Source organism: Aspergillus clavatus, genomic scaffold (genome assembly GCF_000002715.2).
Source record: "Aspergillus clavatus NRRL 1 1099423829804 genomic scaffold, whole genome shotgun sequence".
Taxonomy (NCBI): domain Eukaryota; kingdom Fungi; phylum Ascomycota; class Eurotiomycetes; order Eurotiales; family Aspergillaceae; genus Aspergillus; species Aspergillus clavatus.
Genome location: NW_001517095.1, coordinates 206,566 through 226,775, shown reverse-complemented (window position 1 = coordinate 226,775; position 20,210 = coordinate 206,566). Strand labels below are relative to the sequence as shown.

At 48.4% G+C, this 20,210-nt stretch overlaps 9 protein-coding genes across 9 annotated transcripts, besides 1 other annotated feature; 5 read left to right on the top strand and 4 right to left on the bottom strand.

Annotated features, from left to right (window-relative positions):
• Window positions 1-1,550: 1,550 nt before the first annotated feature.
• On the bottom strand, window positions 1,551-3,250 carry ACLA_095970 (FAD-binding oxidoreductase; the record flags this gene model as incomplete). Its single annotated transcript, XM_001270089.1, has 5 exons — window positions 1,551-1,803; window positions 1,856-2,217; window positions 2,275-2,663; window positions 2,713-2,938; window positions 3,014-3,250. 5 exons carry the CDS (start codon window positions 3,248-3,250, stop codon window positions 1,551-1,553), a joined length of 1,467 nt encoding a protein of 488 aa, XP_001270090.1.
• Window positions 3,251-3,775: 525 nt separating this feature from the next.
• Window positions 3,776-5,716, top strand: ACLA_095960 (cytochrome P450; the record flags this gene model as incomplete). Its single annotated transcript, XM_001270088.1, has 7 exons — window positions 3,776-3,937; window positions 4,314-4,502; window positions 4,561-4,725; window positions 4,787-4,945; window positions 4,995-5,178; window positions 5,229-5,430; window positions 5,500-5,716. 7 exons carry the CDS (start codon window positions 3,776-3,778, stop codon window positions 5,714-5,716), a joined length of 1,278 nt encoding a protein of 425 aa, XP_001270089.1.
• Window positions 5,717-6,698: 982 nt separating this feature from the next.
• Window positions 6,699-7,363, top strand: ACLA_095950 (DNA-directed RNA polymerase core subunit RPC19; the record flags this gene model as incomplete). The annotated part of the gene is made up of 4 exons (XM_001270087.1): window positions 6,699-6,824; window positions 6,926-7,017; window positions 7,079-7,155; window positions 7,230-7,363. 4 exons carry the CDS (start codon window positions 6,699-6,701, stop codon window positions 7,361-7,363), a joined length of 429 nt encoding a protein of 142 aa, XP_001270088.1.
• Window positions 7,364-7,764: 401 nt separating this feature from the next.
• Window positions 7,765-8,508, bottom strand: ACLA_095940 (putative NADH-ubiquinone oxidoreductase B14 subunit; the record flags this gene model as incomplete). Its single annotated transcript, XM_001270086.1, has 4 exons — window positions 7,765-7,884; window positions 8,020-8,166; window positions 8,285-8,346; window positions 8,466-8,508. The coding sequence occupies 4 exons, from the start codon at window positions 8,506-8,508 to the stop codon at window positions 7,765-7,767; spliced, it is 372 nt and encodes a 123-aa protein (XP_001270087.1).
• Window positions 8,509-8,935: 427 nt separating this feature from the next.
• Window positions 8,936-9,704, top strand: loc1 (66S preribosome component LOC1; the record flags this gene model as incomplete). Its single annotated transcript, XM_001270085.1, has 3 exons — window positions 8,936-9,223; window positions 9,326-9,475; window positions 9,570-9,704. The coding sequence occupies 3 exons, from the start codon at window positions 8,936-8,938 to the stop codon at window positions 9,702-9,704; spliced, it is 573 nt and encodes a 190-aa protein (XP_001270086.1).
• A 201-nt stretch (window positions 9,705-9,905) lies between these two features.
• ACLA_095920 (putative hydrolase, alpha/beta fold family) lies at window positions 9,906-11,698 on the bottom strand (the record flags this gene model as incomplete). The annotated part of the gene is made up of 6 exons (XM_001270084.1): window positions 9,906-10,091; window positions 10,142-10,270; window positions 10,328-10,451; window positions 10,518-10,598; window positions 10,654-10,814; window positions 10,871-11,698. The coding sequence occupies 6 exons, from the start codon at window positions 11,696-11,698 to the stop codon at window positions 9,906-9,908; spliced, it is 1,509 nt and encodes a 502-aa protein (XP_001270085.1).
• A 1,903-nt stretch (window positions 11,699-13,601) lies between these two features.
• Window positions 13,602-14,597, top strand: ACLA_095910 (uncharacterized protein; the record flags this gene model as incomplete). The annotated part of the gene is made up of 1 exon (XM_001270083.1): window positions 13,602-14,597. The coding sequence occupies one exon, from the start codon at window positions 13,602-13,604 to the stop codon at window positions 14,595-14,597; it is 996 nt and encodes a 331-aa protein (XP_001270084.1).
• Window positions 14,598-15,199: 602 nt separating this feature from the next.
• Window positions 15,200-18,206, top strand: ACLA_095900 (uncharacterized protein; the record flags this gene model as incomplete). The annotated part of the gene is made up of 5 exons (XM_001270082.1): window positions 15,200-16,162; window positions 16,221-16,331; window positions 16,488-16,603; window positions 16,661-17,313; window positions 17,365-18,206. The coding sequence occupies 5 exons, from the start codon at window positions 15,200-15,202 to the stop codon at window positions 18,204-18,206; spliced, it is 2,685 nt and encodes an 894-aa protein (XP_001270083.1).
• Window positions 15,434-15,468: a microsatellite.
• Window positions 18,207-18,973: 767 nt separating the features above from the next.
• ACLA_095890 (putative histone H3 variant) lies at window positions 18,974-19,588 on the bottom strand (the record flags this gene model as incomplete). The annotated part of the gene is made up of 2 exons (XM_001270081.1): window positions 18,974-19,320; window positions 19,405-19,588. The coding sequence occupies 2 exons, from the start codon at window positions 19,586-19,588 to the stop codon at window positions 18,974-18,976; spliced, it is 531 nt and encodes a 176-aa protein (XP_001270082.1).
• Between the last annotated feature and the right edge of the window lie 622 nt (window positions 19,589-20,210).

Genomic DNA, 20,210 nt, shown 5'->3' with positions numbered 1-20,210 from the left:
GTGGCGCTAGAAAGATCTATATAGTATGTACGCAGACTCATGACAGATTTCAGAGCATGACGATCAGATGTATGTCTTACACAATTCCCACTACCTATTTCCTTATGATACAGCAACTTGATGTAAGGGACTGCGGGATGTTCAGCTATACCACAGCTTGGGAGACTTCTGGCACGACGACGAGACCGGCAGAGATGCGCCTCACTCTGTACCTCAGACAGTCTTGCTCGGCGGCATTTTGGATGAAGAGGAAGCGACCACTTTTTCAGAGCTGTCTCTACTCTCTACTGGCACATGATGATCCTTACATACAAATCATATCATTGTTTGAGTCCGAATCTAGGATCGTAAGTACTAGTGCAACATATTAGTCTACACTATCAGCCTTGCAGGGCTATCTATCCTCATACCATTGGCCGCCTAGTATCATACAGTCAGACTTTCTTTCTTATATTCAGTGCGTATGTTGTCGGTGTTGGGGCGCTGATCTAGCTGTCGCCTCAACCCAGGAATTCCTGTGCGACTCTCAGCCCTGAGAGTATGCCCTTACTATTAATCAATGGTCCATACCGTCGATCCTTATAGCAGGTTACATAATTGATCGAGTGGCAGGCTTGAGAGACTGATACGGTTGGCTAGATCGGCCATAAAAAGTGGGATTATTCAAATCAAGAGCCGCCAATGTTAGGGTTTCTGGAATGTTGAGAATTCCTACATGATCAGTTTTACAGACTCAAAATTAGGCATAGGAACATGCATCAATAGTAGAGCTTCCTGGTGGAGTATCTGCTAGATCATCTTTTGCCAGAAGATATTGGGGTTTATTTTATTTTATTTATTTTTTATTTTTTATTTTCATTTAAATTAGACTACAGGTTCTGCATGCGTAAGATATATATTCTGTGAGTGTATGAGCTCTAAAGAGATTCTTATATCAGAGGAAAATTAACACCAGTCTTGAGATGCAACAGTGAAAGACCTTCAAGAGAGTAAACCACTGTTTGGATTCTTTTCCCGAATTATATTCAATTGGTGTAGCTATACAAAGTGACAACTTTTTCTTAATGGCTATCCAAGTTATCAGACTGCTGAGCCTGATGCTTTCTGTAAGGAGTATGGATCATCTGTCTCTGCACGTCTCCACACGTACCTCAAATTTGCGAATTCCTGGATGTGTTTTCAGGTACTCGAGAACACATGTAGAGAAGTCGTGGAAGGGGGCGATGGAGGCTGGAAATGACGGTGTACGCATGTACGTCTCCCTGGGCGTGAAAGCAGTAGTCTCTACATACTCATGCTGTGATCTTCAATTACTTTGCAGGGGCTAGTAGTCTGGAACTACTGAATGAAGATCAAATTCTGAAAATAATCGCTTCTCAGCTTCGCATGTCGGCGCCACCACTAATATTATATAGATTGTACTAGGTTCAAGTCCATGCAGAAATGCCCTAGTTCACTGCGCCGCGTGATTTGCACCCCATCCGTCATCTGCCGGTGGTCTCCACTCGCAGAGCAGCAGGTAATGCGAGTCGTGATTCCTGACATTTCACCTACAGGCTCAGTGGTATGGGCATCCCAGCACCGAACTGGTTTTTCGGATCCCACTTTTGTTTCAAGGCCACCAGCCGCGGCAGGTTATGTGCTCCAAACCAAACCTCCGGGCCCTCATCACCGTACGCCTCGTTGACATAAGCATGCTGGTTCTCAAAGCCCATCACCTCCTGCAGCTTGGCCCGCATAGGTGCCATGGTGGCATGCACTTCGGATTTGTGGCTGGCGTCGAGCATGTAGTTGACAAAGAACCTAGTAGAAGGCCTGTTAGTGAAGAAACCCAGGAGGGAAGTTGACAACCCACATGTAGAGCTTTGTATCTCTCCATGGATACACGCCCCGTTCTTCCTCAGGGACCGCCAGCAAGACTTGCTCCGGATGCCGCTCGACCATCCAGAACCCATCGAACATCTCACGCTCCACGGAAAAGGTGCTCCAGTTTGTCCATGCCTCGGATAGTGTGCTCACGTCAGTTCTTTCCATTCCTATCGAGTACAAGGTTACGTTCCAACTCTTCTCACACATGGTGGCAGAATTGTGGCCGTAGGTGTTCCATTTTTTGCTCTCCCAGGTCGAGCTCAAAGGGTTCAGGTCCATGACTTTGGCGAGATGGGGCGCAGCATATTCCTCGTCGCCCATGACGATGAGTCGGACAGTGAGAAGTGGCTGAAACAAGTCAGTTCCTGGTAACAAGTCCTCACCCCAATGCTACAAATTACGAACCTCTTTTGTGGTTTTATTAAAAGTTCCCATGACCCCGTAAAAAACGCCGATTGGGAGACCGTCATCTAGCGACTTCACCAGCTCGAATACAGAGGCATTCTGGCTGTTCGGGAAGATGAAGTCTCCTGTCCAACTCAATCCACCGTTGGTCGGCTCGTATGTTCTAAACGTCGCGGAGACAACGATCCCAAAGTTATGCCCGGCCCCCCGAATTGCCCAGAATAGATCGGGGTTGCTGTCTTTGGAAACTGTGATCAGCTCGCCGGCAGCGGTAACAACATGAGCAGAGACCAGAGAGTCAGCTAAGATCCCCCGGACGCCTTGAAGGCTTCCAAGGCCACCTCCAACCATCGTACCCAATGTACTGAGGCAGCGGTCCGTGCTGATCGCTAGCAAGTGTGAGCGTAAGAATCGGCGAGCAGGAAGGAGTTGACTAACGTGTTTCTCTCTTGGCGGCATACAGCGTATCATATACCAAGTCATTGGTCACTCCAGGCCCAATCGTTACCGTGTTACTTTCGTGATCCAATGAGATATCTTTCATTTGGCTCAGGTCAATGTGTATTGCGTTTTCCAGGGTGGTGTAGCCGGGCAGTCCTGGCTTGACACTGTGGGAGGTTCCAGTTGCCAGAAAAGGGATGTCATGCTCAGAAGCCACTTTGACCTACAGCATCCCACCAAAGGTCAATGTTAGTTGAAGTCAACTTTCGTTCTGGAGGAAGTTATAGGAAGCACTGACGATATTCCTAACATCCTCCTCTGTAGCAGGCCGGACAGCTGCCGCGTACGACGGCCCTCCGATACTCGACCACCGTTCATTCACCCCGGCGTATTCGGCATCATTAGGAAGATACAGCTGGGCACTTGGCGATAGAAGCGGACCAAGGAGAGCCTGCATGTCCACTGGGGATTGCCCGTGGCCGGCTACTGTCGTGGCAAGCACCGCAACCAATGGAGCGAGATACGGAAGCATCATACTGTATTCATGCGTTTCCTCGTGGAACACACAAAAGACCGTAGAGCCGGAAACATCATATAAATATTTTCGTCACAGATGATCAGCAAAAAAGAAAGGTGCTGTGGCGTTCCTCGATGAACCTTTGCCTTGCTTGAATCCCTCGATGTCTGATCGAGGGTAATTAAAAGTGATAAGCACGTGTCCATCTGCAGGGAGGGAGGTTTCGGGCAACATACCTTTCGTTATTGAAGATCACTGATAAATGGCAATAGATTCATCCACATACCTGCCAGTCTCGGTAGCCTGTGGAACCTTTGCTGCTCACCGATATAGCAGTAGGGACTAGATAGTGTCACACCTCGAGCTGAATAATCCCTAGCTAGCCCCTTGCTTTCTTGTAGCGGTGGACTCCGATCAAGTCAAGTTTTGCGTAAGCCGCGACAGTGTTCAACCCATTTAAAGGATGCCCGATACGATTCCTCGCACTGCGACTGCTTAGAAGCTGGGTTTTAACTGCCATTTGATAGTCACAGACTTGTAACCATGTTCCCGACCTCATTGGTATTTGGAGCCACGATCGTCTTCTTGCTGTATATCGCAAAGCGCCTTTATGATGCTCAAGAACGGTATCCGTCCCATATACCTATTATTGAACCCGTCCCCGGGACAAAGAACGAGGATGTCATCAAGGCTCAATATGCGAAGGTATGGCCATTCTGCCTTTAAAAAATCTGATATGTCTGATGCAATGTGAGCAGGACCCAGACCAGAAATACATATTGAGAACTCGCACTCGTGATGTATTTCTGCTTCCACCGAGGTTCATGAAAGAATTTGCGTGGTTGAAAGAGGAGAGAGCGTGTAATTACCAGAATTTGCCTAAGACCATTCGCGTTTCTGACGGTTGTGTGTAGCTTCGGCTGTCGATGTGTTTGAGCGACTATGTGGCAGGTATACGTTTCTTGGATCGGCTCATCCAGACAGACCAGGTGGGAAATATCTCCCTGAACCCAAGTGAGGCCAGTACTAAGGTTGGAATTTGCTAGGGGACCAAATGTACGCTGCGATAAAATATGTCCAGGGACCATTGACAAAAAACATCAATCGGATGCTAGACAAGATATACGGTGAGATCGACCGGGTGCTTCAACGCGAAGTCGGAAATGGCGCCGGCCGCGTTGTAAATGTAGACTTTCTGACAACCGAGGTTTATCTTCATGTTTTCGAGATGGTGCTGGTTGGTGACGACCTAGGACACGACGAAGAATGGGTGAGTCTGTTCATCCCCTGGCTACCCGCTAGAGTGCTGATACATCCATCCATCCTAGCTGAGGATCTTTGCCGATTACCCCAGGGTAGCATTCAACGCTGCGGTGCGATTAGCAAAGTATCACTGGCTAGTTCGTCCTGTCGTCGCTCGTCTGATCCCAGAGATGCGAGGGCTTCTCGACTATCGACAAGAGGTCTATGATATACTGCGTCCTTTCCATCAGGTTCGTTGCCGGTCTGTGGAGGAGGGGGCATATTCAGGGAGAGGCTCATAGGCACCCACAGGAACGCCTCCAGGCAATGCAAACCCCGGACTTCAAGGAGCCGGACGATTATATTCAATCGTTCATCAACCACGCTGGTGCCGAGCGCGGAAACACATGGCGCCTGGCGGAGTCCATCTCGGGAACAAGCATGGCCGGCATCCAGACCACCGCTAGAGTCGTATGTACTTCATCCTAGTTACCTCCTTGCACGGCACTGACAGCAGAAGCTCTACCAAACTCTCTTCGATCTAGTCCAGTATCCCGAATACCTTGGCCCAATCCGCGAGGAAATCAACCACGCCATCTCTCAAGAAGGGGGCAGCGCAAACCTCAGCCAAGCGGGACTTCTCAGCCTAGTCAAGTTAGATTCCTTCATCAAAGAGTCGCAGAAGTTCCACTATAACAATCTAGGTTTGGACCCATCGCTAGTTACCTTGAGAATGCCCAGCTGATGGATCCAGTGTCTTCGAACCGAAAGCTCTTCCGATCACTTACCCTCTCCGATGGAACTGTAATCCCAAAGAATGCATATGTATCTATTCCCGGTCTCGCACACGCCGTCATCGACAAGACCGGCAACACACGCCCTTTCGATGGTTTCCAATGGGCAGAGAAGAAACTAACAGCTGAAAACCCAAGCGTGTACAATTATGTTTTCTCCGGGTATGTACTTCTCTCAGTATGCACGCAGAGAGATGAAACTAATTAACGGATGATTACTCGATGCGATAGACAAGACGACTTGGAATTTGGCGCTGGGCTGCACGCTTGTCCGGGCAGGTGGTTTGCGTCTATCGCACTCAAATCAGCTCTTGTGCGGATATTGCTCAGATATGATTTCCGGTTGCCAGAAGGACAGAAGAGGCCCGTGGACGAGTACAACGATGGGTTGGAGATGGAGCATGATGTGACTGCGACTCTGGAGTTTCTGGCCAGGGAGCACTGTTAATCAGGGAGCGGAATTGTTTTTTTTAGCACTTGCTTAGGAGACTTGCTCGGGCTCTTTGATTGAAGTCTGAAGAAGCTTTCCTTGTTGGAAGTATTCTGTAAGAGCAACAAAGACTGGATTGCTGAACCTTGATGCGCCGCATTTGCACAACACCTATAGCAGTAGTATAGCGCGGGATCTTCAGTCGTTTCCCAGCCTGGGGCTGATTTATTGCTATTTAGAAAGGACATTGTGTCACTAGACTCTGAGTCTTGGTAAATTCCTGCAAGATGATCTTAATGCATCTCTGTATTTATATTGTTCGGAGACTGCTTGTTGTCATGTTGTGTGGATCCCACAGCAAGAGGATAAACCCAAGTGCTACCTAGATAGACAAATTGGGAGTCGGGATATTATCAGCTTATGGGACCGATATTCTACCGTCTTTATATCATTATTGTAAAATCAAACCAAACGATGCCCAATGGAGTTGATGTTCACAGTCTTGGAGACATGCTTGGATGAATGTCAAAACGCCAAGAACCCGGCCGAGATGGCCAAACTCCAAAGGCGGTCAGCGCTCTATCGATAACCGTTTTGATGCTTTTTTTTCTCCAAGATGATCTTCGCCGATTTGCGCTGCTCATATAGTTATACTTCCCTCTTAATTCCTGTTAAGGTCGCAGAACTCTATTCAACGGAGAAAGTGTCAAGAATTTGCTTCAAGGCGCTGCGCCAGGTTTGTTATTCGCTCACCACCGATTTCGCAAAGAGATCGTTGATCACCACAGTCCCGAAGTCAAAAGGATCTCACGCCTGGAAGAGACCAGAGCGTACCGACTGAGCACACGCACATACGCAATTTTCTGTGAGATCATTCCTCGAGGAGCGCCGCTGTACAACTTGTCGCATTCAACCGAAACGAGCCTGACAACACCCACATCCCACCTACTACTCTCTCTGCGACAGATCATATCATATACCCCTCTTCTTACCTTACACAATGCCCGGCTCCGTGCACTCGCAAGATCAGGACCAGTCCATGATTGACACGGCCGTTCCAGAGCAAGAACAGCAGCAGGAACTCGAACAGGAGGAATTTGAGTTGGAGGAGAAGCGCATAGTGGTGGTATGTCCTTGTTGCAGTCCGCGCAATCGTTCTGCTCCCCCCACTCGGCGGAAAACGATGCATGCATGGTCTTCGACTCGTTACTTACGAAATTTGCCTAGTTACCGGGTGCCACCGAAACGGCGGCTTCGTTCCAGTTCGAGGGTGAGGGTCATACTCTAGGAAATGCGTTACGGTACACTATTATGAAGAAGTGAGTCGGCGGCAATCTTTTCTTAAGCAATTAGGATAGTTACTGACTGAAGCCGCTGCAGTCCCGAAGTTGAATTCTGCGGATACACCATCCCCCATCCCTCAGAGGCAAAGATGAACTTGCGTATTCAGACCTACGGTATGTCTCTCTTCTACCCGCAGGCTGAACACCCATGTGTAGATGGTTGAATGTTGACTAAATGATACTTGTAGATACAACAAATGCAGTCGAAGCTCTGGAGAAGGGTCTGGAAGCCCTGATGGATCTCTGTGACGTTGTCACGGACAAGTTCACCTCGGCTCGGGACGCATATAACGCATCCCAGGCTGACAAGATGTCCTCTTAAAATCATGTTGCTTGTGGCTGAAACTGACAATTTGGCGTTGTATATTGATAGAAAAGTTTCGCGTTGTAACTGCTCTACTGGCTTGGGATGATTTTCGCTTTTGGTGGCATAGTACTGGAGTCTAGACATGTTTTCATGACAATAATTATATCTTCATCCATAACACTTAAATTCATGTAATAATGCAGACCTACAATCTGCTCTAACCACGAGTACTCGTGTCGCTTGCATCTACAAACCAACCAATCAAAGCAGGACATGCAACAACTAAAGAATAAAAGCTGCATTTGCTAGTCAGACAATATTTACATGACACTTTCTATGTGGGACGCAGGGCAATATCCCGATTCACGTAGGATGGAACAAACTCATTGTGAGAAAAGGGCAAAAGAAAATGGAACTTAATTGCGGCCTTCCAAGAAGCCGGAGATGAAGTTAGGGGGTAACCGAGCACCAGGCTCCTCTTCTGGCCGGAAGTACTTCATCACATGCGACAGCTGCTTCCAGTAGTTCAGGGTTTCCTAGAAAGATTGAAATGTTAGTATATGATATCGCCGTTGACCAATTGAGGTAGCATGATAAGCCGCACGGGAGATGCCAACTCCAAGGCATCCCCAGCTCAATTTCAACCACTGCGAAAAAGTCTAAAAACTCACCTGATACTCTGCGTGGCTCTGGAACAGCAGAACGTCGACAACGCCCAGCTGCTTGACGTAGCGGTGCTTCTCAAATTCTTGACGGATCTTTGTGCGGATGGCGGACACGGGGAGGTTCAAGGAGTACATAGTCTGGATCTCGGGGGACTGTTCTCCTCAATCAATTGGGTTCAATGTCAGCCCAGGTCCTCATATAAAAACCACTCCTCGTCGCCAACTAAGGTCCAACGGAAGCTAGATATAGCTGCGGGATGGGCGAACTGACCGCTCTAAGCCATTCTCTGTAGGACTTGAGGACACGAGACTTCGCATCAGTCCAGTTGACAGCTATCAAAGAAACAACATGTCAGCTCAAGACTCTTCCTCCATTGATATCGCGGCAATTTGTCAGGACTTTGTCCGGGCCGTCTCGGGGTTTTCCGTGGGCCGGGAGGAACTGCACATACAGGAGCGCGTGCGCTGCGCAAGGTAGGTGGGATTGATGGTCATCTTGGAACAATTGATCCGGAATTCGAGCCTGGAAGCAGCTTGCTGAGGGAGGGGCGGGTTGCGCGGGACGTTCGACGTGCCTTTGTCGGGCTCGAGCTAGCGTGATGATGAACAGGATGGAAGTGGAGGTTCTCGGTGCCCTGCGTTGGTTAATCCTACCGCCTTCCCTTTTCAAAAAATTTCTTCCGCAGTTTCTCTGGAGGGAGTGTCGATTTGTCGAGCTTTGCTACGGATGCGATGAAGAATTAATTTCTTCATTTGCGATTTTATCAATTTTTTCGTCCGAGACCCTTTCGAGGTGAATTGTCTATATACAAAGCCCGACCAACAATATCTCGGCTCCCTTCCATCTGCTACAGAGAAGCGATCAGGGATTTCAACTGCATATCGCGATACCCACGTGCAACCCGATCTTGATCAATAACTAATGGCGCCCAACAAGCCATCCGTCAAGGGGAAGTCGTCTTCAAAGGGCGACTCCAAGACAGGCAAGCCTTTGTCGTCCGCGTCGAAAGTCAACAAGAAAAATGTCAAGCGCCCGCCACCCAAGGAGGTGAAGTCGAAGGCTCGCACGGAGTCGTCGCTATTGAAGAAGACAAAGAAGAGAGAATATACAGAAGAGGAACTGGGCCTGCCAAAGTTGAATATGATCACGCCGGTTGGTGTCGTGAAGCCAAAGGGAAAGAAGAAGGGAAAGGTCTTTGTGGATGATCAGGTGCGCATGCCCGCATGCCCGTTCTTTTCTTTTTCTTGGAATCCCCCGAACTTACTGGGTTTCTGCTTGAGGCTACATTTCACTAACTTTGTACATTTTCAGGAGGGCATGATGACTATCCTTGCCATGGTTAATGCCGAACAAGAAGGTCATATCGAGTCCAAATTGCAGAAGGCACGTCAGATGGAAGAGATTCGCGAGGCGCGCAGAAAGGAAGCAGAAGCAAGACTTGCACAGAAGAAGTCGAAGCTGGTACGTACTCATATAATGCACTGTTGTCCTTGCCATGAGGAATCTAGTTTGGTGGTCCGTGAAGGTCTTGGCTAACAGCAGTTTCGCCGAGTAGGACGACGCCAAAGAATCTATCCGTCAGAAGAAAAAGCGCAAGGGCGGTAGCAGCGAAGACTCAGCAGCCGATACTTCAGCGGCTGCATCTGGCGCAAAGTCAAAAGGAAAGAGGAAGAGTGTTTCTTTCGCATGAGCGTTCTATGTACAAAAGTTTATTCTGTCTATACCAAGTCAATGTATCTAGATGGGGTTATTTGGCGTTTCCGCTGGTCTATATTTTACTTGAAAGTCACATGAATGATCACCCCATGATAACAATCATATATTCACACTCAGGCGCGAGCCGCTTACTTATTAGGGCCTGAAGGGAAGAATATGTCTTTGGGCGTTCGCTTCACTGCCGCACGTCCAATGCAAGTTTGCGCCGCATAGGGTTGAAATCGGGCTTGGGCGCCATGTCTGGATCCTTGCTAGGATCAAAGTGGTTCGCAATTTGGCCAGGGAGCTTTTCGGGATGCTCGACAACAAAGGGGGTCGCAAGGTCGATCTCTTTGGCCATCGTGTTCAAAAACTTGGTTACCTAGCCGAAATGTCAATAGATGCTGCTGAACTCCGTGGGAATGTACTCACCGGCTTCACAAACCACCTGTCGCCTCCCAGTTCAAACCAACCAAGATGACCACCCCACGATGTAGTCAACATGACACCATAAGGTGTTTGAGCCATTTCTTGGAAAGGGAGCGCATCGACCGAAGCAATCTAAAAGAATCGTTAAACCTTGAGCTAATTCTCAGAGCGAAAGTCGCGAAGACTGACCGGGTCATCTTCAGCCTGCACAGTGAAGAACGGAATACGAATGGCAAGCATTGAATCAATGGAAGCTGCATCTCGATAATATGCACCCTCCGTGGGATATCCCCACGCAGCGCATTGCAGGGCCCTATTCATGGGTTAGTAGGTGAAACTCACCCGCCTTGGAAGTCTTGAGCCATATGTGAGATCTTACCGGTCGAATTCATGTAAATACTTGGATTTCCGAACCGCCTCTACATCGACCCGCGGATTCTTGGAGACTTGTTCAACATGCCTAGCCACATCATCAGCCTAAGTGACAAAAAATAATGTCGTGGACAATCACTTACTGCTCAAATAGCCGTTTCATGCTTGTTCCCATTGTTTTACTGTAGACTTCAAGTCCTAACCAAGTTCGCTGCAAGTTTGCAGAGCTCACTGGTAGATTCCACGGGCTTGCGCAGAGCACCGCCGCTTTCAACTGGCACGCATCGCCTTCTTCTCCTAGGTACTATACGCAACCCCGGTCAGACGATCTCTTACACCTTGAGACGAAGAGCAACTTACGTTGGCGAGGATATTGGCGCCAAGCGAAAATCCGATTCCGAATAAAGGTCTGTTTGGGAACGCCTGACGGAGCCATTTCACAGCTTGACGGACATCCCACGTGGCCCGGGCATTGTAAAGCACACCCGTAGAAATTTTCGTCTGAGAACACCCTCGCGAGTTAACAACACATGCTTCCCAGCTTCCATCTGCGATGAGAGGAGCAAGCACGTGGCGCAGATATATCTCGTGTGATCCACCACTCAGGCCATGAAGGAGCACGAGCATAGGCTTCGTATCGTCCGAAGGTAGAGCTTTGAATTCCTCTTCCGTGAAGAACGTTGTACGTTCTGGAAGACCCGATGGCAGGGTATATTGCCTTGCTTTATCAGTAATCTCGCATTCATTCTTCGGCATCTCATAAGGTTCCACGACGAAGTCAACTGCAAAATGCCCCTTGAGCATCGCACTGTCGGCATCGAACATCTTCCGTTTGTAGTACACAGGCACGTCATCGAATTGGGCAACAGTCCAGGCCGTCTGTAGGTGGCCATTGAACAGAAGTGGGTTCAAATGGCATTTCGCCGGCGTTGAAGCGCGGCAGACATCAGTCAGCGTAACCTGCTCCTTGACACCAGATTCGCCCGATTTCTTCGTCAGAAGTAGTTTGTTATCTTTGGAATGAAAAAAGGACAGTCGCGCGCTTGGCCGAATCCATGACAACATGGCTATCACAAGCACTCCAGAGATAACCAATGGAAGCAGAGAGGAATATAGAATACTATGGACCAGGTCAGTCAAAGTCACGATAACAATTCTGACAAGGCAGTCATTGAAGCGCAGCGGCATGATCAAGCCTCCTGAGGAAAGCAACTGACCTGTTAGAATACATCAACAACTCAGTCTATGGATAACTTTTTACAACAACAGTAACAATGAGGACGATAGGATTAACAGAAGACAAGAACAAAAACAGGTGAGATATTCTTCACGCCACTCTGCATTACGAACTGTATATAACTTTATGAAGATTTTCACTTCATATCAAACAGTTTCTCCTTATGCCTCGGCTAGGGGTGGTAATCGAGATGTCAAAATGTCAAAAATGACGTGTCATTTTGACTTTTTTCCTGACAAGGTAGTATTTTGTCAGAAAAATTGATTTTTCCTAGTAAAATCAGGGGAGGATTCGACTAGGGGTGGTATTCAAAATTTCAAAATGTCAAAAATGACGTGTCATTTTGACTTTTTTTCTGACAAGGTAATATTTTGTCAGAAAAAGTCGAATTTTACTACTCTGTACCTAGTAAAATTAGGGGGTGATGACACAGCTAACCAACCCCCATGATAGAAAAAGAATGTATGAAAAGTGATGAATTTTGAAGCTATTCAAACCCAGGAGATAGTGAATATAGTCAAATTTTAGGTGTAGAATTCAATTTTAGGCTTCCCAAGGCCGTTGTCCAAGCACCTGCGGTGGCTCTGCTAGTTAAGCAGGATGAGAGCTCTCTATCTCAGGCTTCTCAGCCTGCATGTATGTTTATATTATCATAGAATATTTAGGTCCGAATGATCTCTTCCTCTTCAAGCTGAAGGCCATTCAATTCTACGTGGTATCTACTTCTTTTATGTGATGTTTCCATGTCATTTGCTAGGAAAATAATGGCTTCCAATGTTATTTGACATTTTTGATATTTTGGCCTGAGGCCTCGGCATCATTCCCATATCAGGAAGCCCATGACATAAGCATCTTATCAGATGATAGATGACTCAGCACAAAATCACATGCTGTCCATGTTGGCTCTGTTTGTCATGAGAGCCTTAGAGAGAGTCACGACTGACGATAACTCGCATCTGACTCTCCTCTTCACTTTCCTTCATCAGCTTGACCTTTGCTCGCTTTCTTGGCTAAATTTGAAACCGCTGAAAGAAGGGGAGTGTCGAAGATCAAGATGCTAAAGTCTTCGAATCTCAGCTTGGTTGTTGCGAACGCTGAGTATCCGGATGCGGAAAGCCCAGCTTCAAGACTGAGCAAGAGTACTCCATCTGAGCCCTTTCCAGCGTGAAGGACTTGTTTCTAAAAATTGCATCGCCATGCAGATGATCTGGAGCTAGCTAAACTTAGGCATGAGTTCGATGTTAGAAATGCTAAATCGAAGCAACCTTTGCTTTGGGTTGGTCTGACAGCGACTCTGCATCGGGAGGACGCCCCGGTCTTGTATGTAACTCTGATGGCATTGCTACACTGTGACCATAGCGCGTGCTCCGTTTGCGTGCGACTTTTCAGCCATTATTGTGAACTACTTCAAGGTAAAAAGGCCCTTCCTATTGCTCTTTCCCTTTCCCACAGTTCTTTGTCACGCGATGCATCATTGATCTTTTATCTACACAGCATGATGCCCTTGACCCAGCAGATATATTGCTGGCTTTCATTATGTCGATGACTTACTGCCGATCTGCAACAAAGGATATTGAAACAAAGGACTCGAAGCCTTGGAAGCGGATTGTCATGTCCCTGATTTCTAGCGTGACCCATTCCCAACGTAAACAGTTGCTGGTCGTCATGGCACATCCTCTGCGTCGAGCCGGAGGAAAGCTGAAAACCGTTGCAAAGATGAACCGATGGTCACGAATCCTGTCTGAGGAGCAATCAAGTTTGACTTGTTCTACGACACGGTGTTATCTCCTCGAATTACCCACGGAATTATTACTAGAGATCATATCGCATCTATCGGTAATACCTGAAGCATGCATGGCATTGACATGTAAGCGATTATTTGCCATCAGCAATGCAATTCTGGACTCAAAATCACTTCGTTTCAATCGAGATTTTGCGCCTCTCTTTCACCATTACCGGAATGGACACAACTTTGTCACTCCACGATGGCAACTGGTCACCACACTGGAGAATAGCAGATGGTGGGCTTGCTCGAAATGTCTCAAACTTCATCCAAGGAGTGCTTTCTCCTCGCGCGAACTGCGACGAAAACCGGAGGACCGGACATGTATGTTGGGCGATCTGGCTGGCATAGTCGACTTGTGTCCCTGCAAGAAATTGACCTTCCGAGATAAGCTGGACCTTATCGAGCTTCTGAAAGTGCGTCAGAAATCCGTTGCAGCGCTAGAATCGCAGTTTGGAACTGGGGTCCATCAACGTTTTTGCTGGCATTCCTGTATCGAGAACTACGGGTCTACAAAGTTGCAGATTGAGATCTTCCCTGAATTGGACGATGAAGATCAACTGAGGATTAAGACCGAATACAGATTGACAACGGAGTCGGGAAAGCTCGGGAAGGAAGAAGCCATGACGCCTCGGTTTGGATGTGCTCACCGATCGATCGACTTGTGGCTGTCCAGTGTTTGTCAAACCACCATCTGCCGGACCTACGATGAAGCCTGCTCCTCATGCCAGCGAATATCCATATGCAATTCGTGCAATTCAGTTCTCAGATGTCCTCGGAAGCAACCATCCTATGTGGATGGGACCTCGAAAAAAGCGACCTACTTCTTTTGGACCGAAAGATGCCTGGGGGGGACGTCATCAGCACCTGATTATATTTGGAATTCCCAGCGAATACACCCTGCCGAAAACCCAATCGACGTTGACAACTGCACTGAATTGTGCCCTTGGACCATACGAGAACACCCTCCTTCCCATGGTGCCCCGTCTCTGGAAATGGACATCCTCACTCCTGCTGTTCAGGATCAGTCGATCAGCCAGCTATACACCTCAATCAACATGATTTAACGCTTAGAAGAATATAGTAGTCCCTATGCATACAGTGCGGTGGATAACTGGGAAGTCAGACGTTTCACTGGGCATGCTTTTTTGGGTTATCAAAGGTTATTAATCGCCGATTTGATATGCGTTGTGTGCTCTCATTGTCTTTCCCCCTGTCACCCTTTTATGTTATCTCTTCGTTTTCATTACTTTTCTCGTGAGTAGTCACTGTTTACCATAGAGTATAGGTACCCATTATTTAGCGAATATATCTCTTGCTTTGTCTTTGCCACTCGTGCCATATTCAGAGTTCGAATAAACAGTCAGGAAGTGCACCATCATAAGGAATGCTTTTAATATAGAACAATCTCGATACTTATTACTAGCAATAAAGATGCCCGCCAAGAGTCTGTTCATCAACAACCCGAGTGTGGGTGACTTGTATAGAACCAACCCACTGGCTTGACCGCCCTGGAGTTTCTCCGAACCGAAGTGGAAAGGCAGAAGAACGCGCGAATCTGATGATGTGCATCAGAACGTTGTGATCATCCTCGTCCTCAAATCCGGTCTTAGCTATCCAGGAGAAGCAAAGTGTTGGGGTCTCATGAACAAGTTTGCTTCCGGGGGCGATGAACTATCCACCACCATCCCATAACGGTCAATATCCTCCACAGTACCTGCAGCAACCACAACAGCAACATGTTCAGCCACAGCAGTTACTGTATAGCAATGTCGATCCAAATGCTTCGTCATACGATTATGGCAAACCTATCGCCTACCCTTCGAGTATAATCTCGCCATATTCGCCCTACGGACAGGCGTATAGTCAGGAACAACACCAGCATCAACAACCATCACATCACCAACAACAGCAGCAGCAGCAGCAGCCGCAACAGCAATATGTGAATCCGTCCGACGTGTTCCAACAACCGCTTGTTCCTCCTATCATCCATGGCTCGACCCAATATGGCGCCCAACCTGCGGTTCCTGTTGCGGGCAACAGCAACCGCCCCTCTGCTCCCGCGACCGCATCGACATCTTCGCAATCGATACAATACACGGCTCCCAGCCCAAGCCATGGGAGCAATACTTTTGCCCAGTATCCTCAGGTTGCCCTTCCTGCGCCGTCGACCGCGACATTGAAACCAGCCGCTGCAGTCGTCGCTGCACCGTCTCCTAAACTGGCTCCTCCGATACCGTCTCCTAAACCCACCCCTCCTGTTCCATCTCCTAAAGTCGTCCCTCCTATACCATCTCCCAGGCCGACCCCTTCTGCATCATCCTCGAAACCTCTTCCTCAAGTCCTGGTTCCTCAGGTTCTTGTCCCTGCGCCTTCTTCCGAAGTCCAACAGAAGATTCAGCGCCAGAATCCGAAAAAGCAAACGCAACGGCAACACACTCAGCAATCTCCGCAGAAACAGACCAAGCCTCCGATTGACTACCAAGTCCTGCTGTTATGCCTAGCAGACGAATATCTCAATACGGCCCATAGTCAGGGGACTCTCATCGCTTTATCGGGACAGGAAATGGAAATAGAGGAGTATTATAAGCTGGTTGCAACAGGTCTCGGCTGTCTAGAAGCAGTGTTGAAGGTGCATACGATTACTCTCCAATTTTCAGGCAGTTAGCTAACGAAATATCCACTTTTAGAACTGGAGGCTACAGCCGCGAATGGAAGCTCTTGTACGGCTGCGCTATGCGCGCGTTTTATTCGAGGAGACGGAGAATGATCTCGAGGCCGAGACAGCGTTAAGCAAAGGGGTATGTATTGCGCGCACCTGCATGGTTATACGGCCGGCTTATTAACCTTACTTTTTCTATAGATTGACTTGTGTGAGCGAGTGGGTTTACCTCCCCTTCGGATATCTCCTTATCTACCCTGTAAATCAGTCAAACAAGATGCTTACATTCATGCAGAATCGCATGCTAGATTTAAAATACAGTATGCAACATCTTCTGGCAAGAATGCTACACAAGAGCAATCCGAAAGCTTCTTTGAAAGCTGTGGATGGCATGATCCAAGATGTTGAGGCGTAAGCTGTACCTAAACATTTTGGATATCCTTTATGGTTCGCTTCTGACGGCTACAGATATCGCCACCTGGCATGGGAGTATGCCTTTCGCTTCCTCCGAATATCTCTCTCCCTATCGTCACCTGCTCAGCAAGATTCAGTCTCTGCGCTACAACATCTTCAAAAAATATCGAACATGGCTAATCGGCAAGGCGATAAAGCCGTGGCGGCCATGGCTGCTGTGATTCAAGCGCTTGCTCACTTGCAACATGGGACGAGCTCTGATTCAATCGAACAAGCCCAACGCTCGGTGGCAGTGGCTAGAAGCCATCAGCTGAACGATGAACTTCGTCATATACCACAACTGTCAACTATGGTCCAGATGGTCGACATCTGCTGCAGTCTACTGGAATATGACATCAATCAGTCCTCGCAAAAGTTGAAAGTCATGCAAGATTTAATGGACGAGAGATTGAGCGACCCAAATTGGCGTGCTGATGGATCGTTTTCTATTCCCTTGAGCGGTAAATCAGCTGGACCTTCCTCTATTGATACAGGGGACATCCTTCAGGTGCAGAATGGAACGCTCCTCTTGAGCTTCAACTGGCTTCCGCAGCATGATCTCTACGCCCTCTGCTATTTCCTCAGTTCGATTACTCTCAGTTCTAAGAATTCATATGATGGCCGTAAAGCCGAGAAGTTTCTCCAGGAAGGCATCCGCATGATCAAGGGTAATTTTATATCCTCTTCTCTGTCAAAATCTTGCTGATACCGTTGTATAGGAAGCTTCAAAGCACCGCATGAAATTGCCGAGTCAATGGTCAGTGCAAATAGACGGGTCGAATGGCGGCGAATCTTGTACTGCAACCTACTTCTCCAGCAGGTCTTTTTGGCCTGTAGTCGCACAGACTGGGAGCTGGCGAGCCAAACACTAAAGGAGCTGCATTCCATTGCTGAAGAAGTTGGGGAACATCTGCCCGATACGATTCGATGCTTAATGGAATATGCAACAGGCACGATCGCGCAGGCAACTGGCGATTTGAAGACTGCTCTTGCCATTTTCCAGTCACCTGGCCTTCTACTAGCGCCGAACGCTAGCAAGACCTCACGGAACGATCCTCATCGTGATATCGCCATCCTCGCCACCCTGAATACGATTCTCATACTTCGGGATCCCCACCACCCCTCCCATTCCCATCTCCCTAGCGTGCTGTCTCTCGTCGAACCCTTCTGCAAAGGCAGCCCGAACAGGTACATCCAGGCCGCTTATTACCTTGTGTGCGCGACAGTACAGACAGAGTCGACTATCCAGACGAAACAATTCCTTCAACAGGCTCTACAATCAGCCACAGCGATTAGCAATAGCCAGATCACCTGCATGACTTTGACCTTCATGAGCTGGAAGTATTTCCGCGGCGTAGTGGGTGAGCAAGCGGAGAAGAGCGCTCGTGCGGGACGGGCAATGGCCAAAAAGGCCAATGATCGATTATGGGTCAGTGTCACCGATGAAATGCTCGCGGAGACGCTGGAGAGACAAGGGAAGAGTGAAGAGGCGAAGGGGGTTCGAGAAGAGGGTCATCGCGTGATGACAGGACTACCATCGGCTCTGAAACGACAGACATAATCCCTCCCGCTTCGCCGTCTTCGACCTTCTACTGCTTGTTTTCTTCTTTCTTTTTTTTTGTTGTTATGGTTTGTCCAGGGAGGATTTACAGGGCGTCCATTCTATGATACCAATTTGTGGCCGATTGTTATAATCTTTGCTGTATACAGGAGGTGGGCATAGCTGGCGCATCTGGGATACATATCGGAGCCAATATAGCTAGCGATGCAACGAATCTCATTCATCAGACAGACCAATCTGCATGGACATGCGACCCTTTAAACGACTGGCCCAAGGCGCGGATCACCCGTTCAACGTTCACCAATGCTCGACTTAAGGGCGAGTGAGTGGAGCGCTCAGCGATATCCTGAGTATGAAGCATTGACATCCCCAAAGGCAAGTTTCCTGTGTATTATACATTGTTGCATCGCACGAAAGACTGCGGCCATGACGAGAAGTGGGGGAAAAAAGAAATCAAAAATCAAACACTTCAGATAAAGACAAAATGAAAGGCTATTTCTGACATAGACTCCGCAAATCTCCATACGCCTGTAACCTGTCCACCACCTGGGATCAGGTCGAATCGCTCCATGCTCAGGTATAGCAACAAAGTCTCAATTGAGAATGAGAGTAGACTCGGCGAAACACCTCATCCTTTTGCAAGTAGTAAGTACTCGGTGTTGATGCCCCATTCTCTTATTCGTTCGGTTCGTTTTTCTCCAATTTTCTGGGGTGTTCTTCTGAATCTTTCCGAACACATTTCTTCAATGAAACTCAGCAGTTCGATATCAACCCAGGCCACCCCAAGCACCGCGAATTCTTCGAGCAAGCTGAATATCTTTCTGCATGATTGTTACGCGCTTAGCATGGATGGCGCAGAGATTGGTGTCCTCGAACAGATGGACCAGGAAAGCTTCAGCAGCTTCCTGGAGCGCTTGGATTGCATGCGACTGCCATCGCAATTGGGCGCCGACCTCGGTGGGGAGGAGGTCCAAGGCGACCTCGCGGACGAGTCGCGCAAAGGGTAACTTTTGGATGAGCAGATCGTACGAGCGCTGATATTTGCGGATCTCTTTCAGGGCAACCGTTCCCGGTCGGTATCGGCGTGGGCGACCTTGAGGGGTTGGGTCTCCAGCTAGAAGGGTATTAGTACCAGGGTTGTTTCATAGCTCGAAGGATCGCCTAGTGTCTCCGAGTCAGGATATTTCAAGGAACGTACGTTGAACGTCTGATTTTCTCGGTGCGCCGGCCGGTCGCTTGCCCCCCCTTGTCGCTCCGCTTGACTTGCGCTGGCCTCGGGTCGAAGGTGATGCAGTCGCAGGTGCGTCTGAGGGGCCAGATTCGTCTTTTCGAGGTCTTCCAGCGCTGACTGCCTTCCGGCCCCGTCCTGTCTTTGGTGGCATGGTTGTAAGGTGCGCCGTCGGCTGTGGGCTGTGTTACGCGACAGAAGTGACTCGGCAAGTTCAGTGAGGGGTACGGGTTCGATAATTGGTGTGGAGGATTGGCGCGACTGCGCGATGATTGTTGTCCCAGTGACTCTCCCTTTTCCGTCTGATGAGATGTGTAAAGAAGGTTTTGGGTTTGTTTGTTTTGATCCAATTTCTAACGGTCGACCAAATCCACCCACAGGACACTTGGCAAACGTTTCTCTAATTTAGGAGACAGTGCTCTCCAGGCAGAATCAGACTTAGGGAGGTTGGCGGGGAACAAAATAATGTCGCTATTCCTTGTTATGCGGGCTCTCCTCTCTGCTGCTCCCCAGCCATTCGAATTTATTGACGCGTAGCGCGTAGACTGGAGAAGCTCCCAGGAAATCCCCGCGTGCACCGCGCGCTTGGCGGGCACGTGATGATATGATAGCTGATAAGCTTCCCCGTGCTCCGGACGTCCCAAAGTAGTATGATTACGGAGCATTGCATGACGGAAAAGGCCACCTGGAGCTCTCGTGCCCATGGACCTCATCTACGGAATATCTACTTCATTAGACATATATGTTGTTCAGATCATTCCTCGAGTTTGATCTTC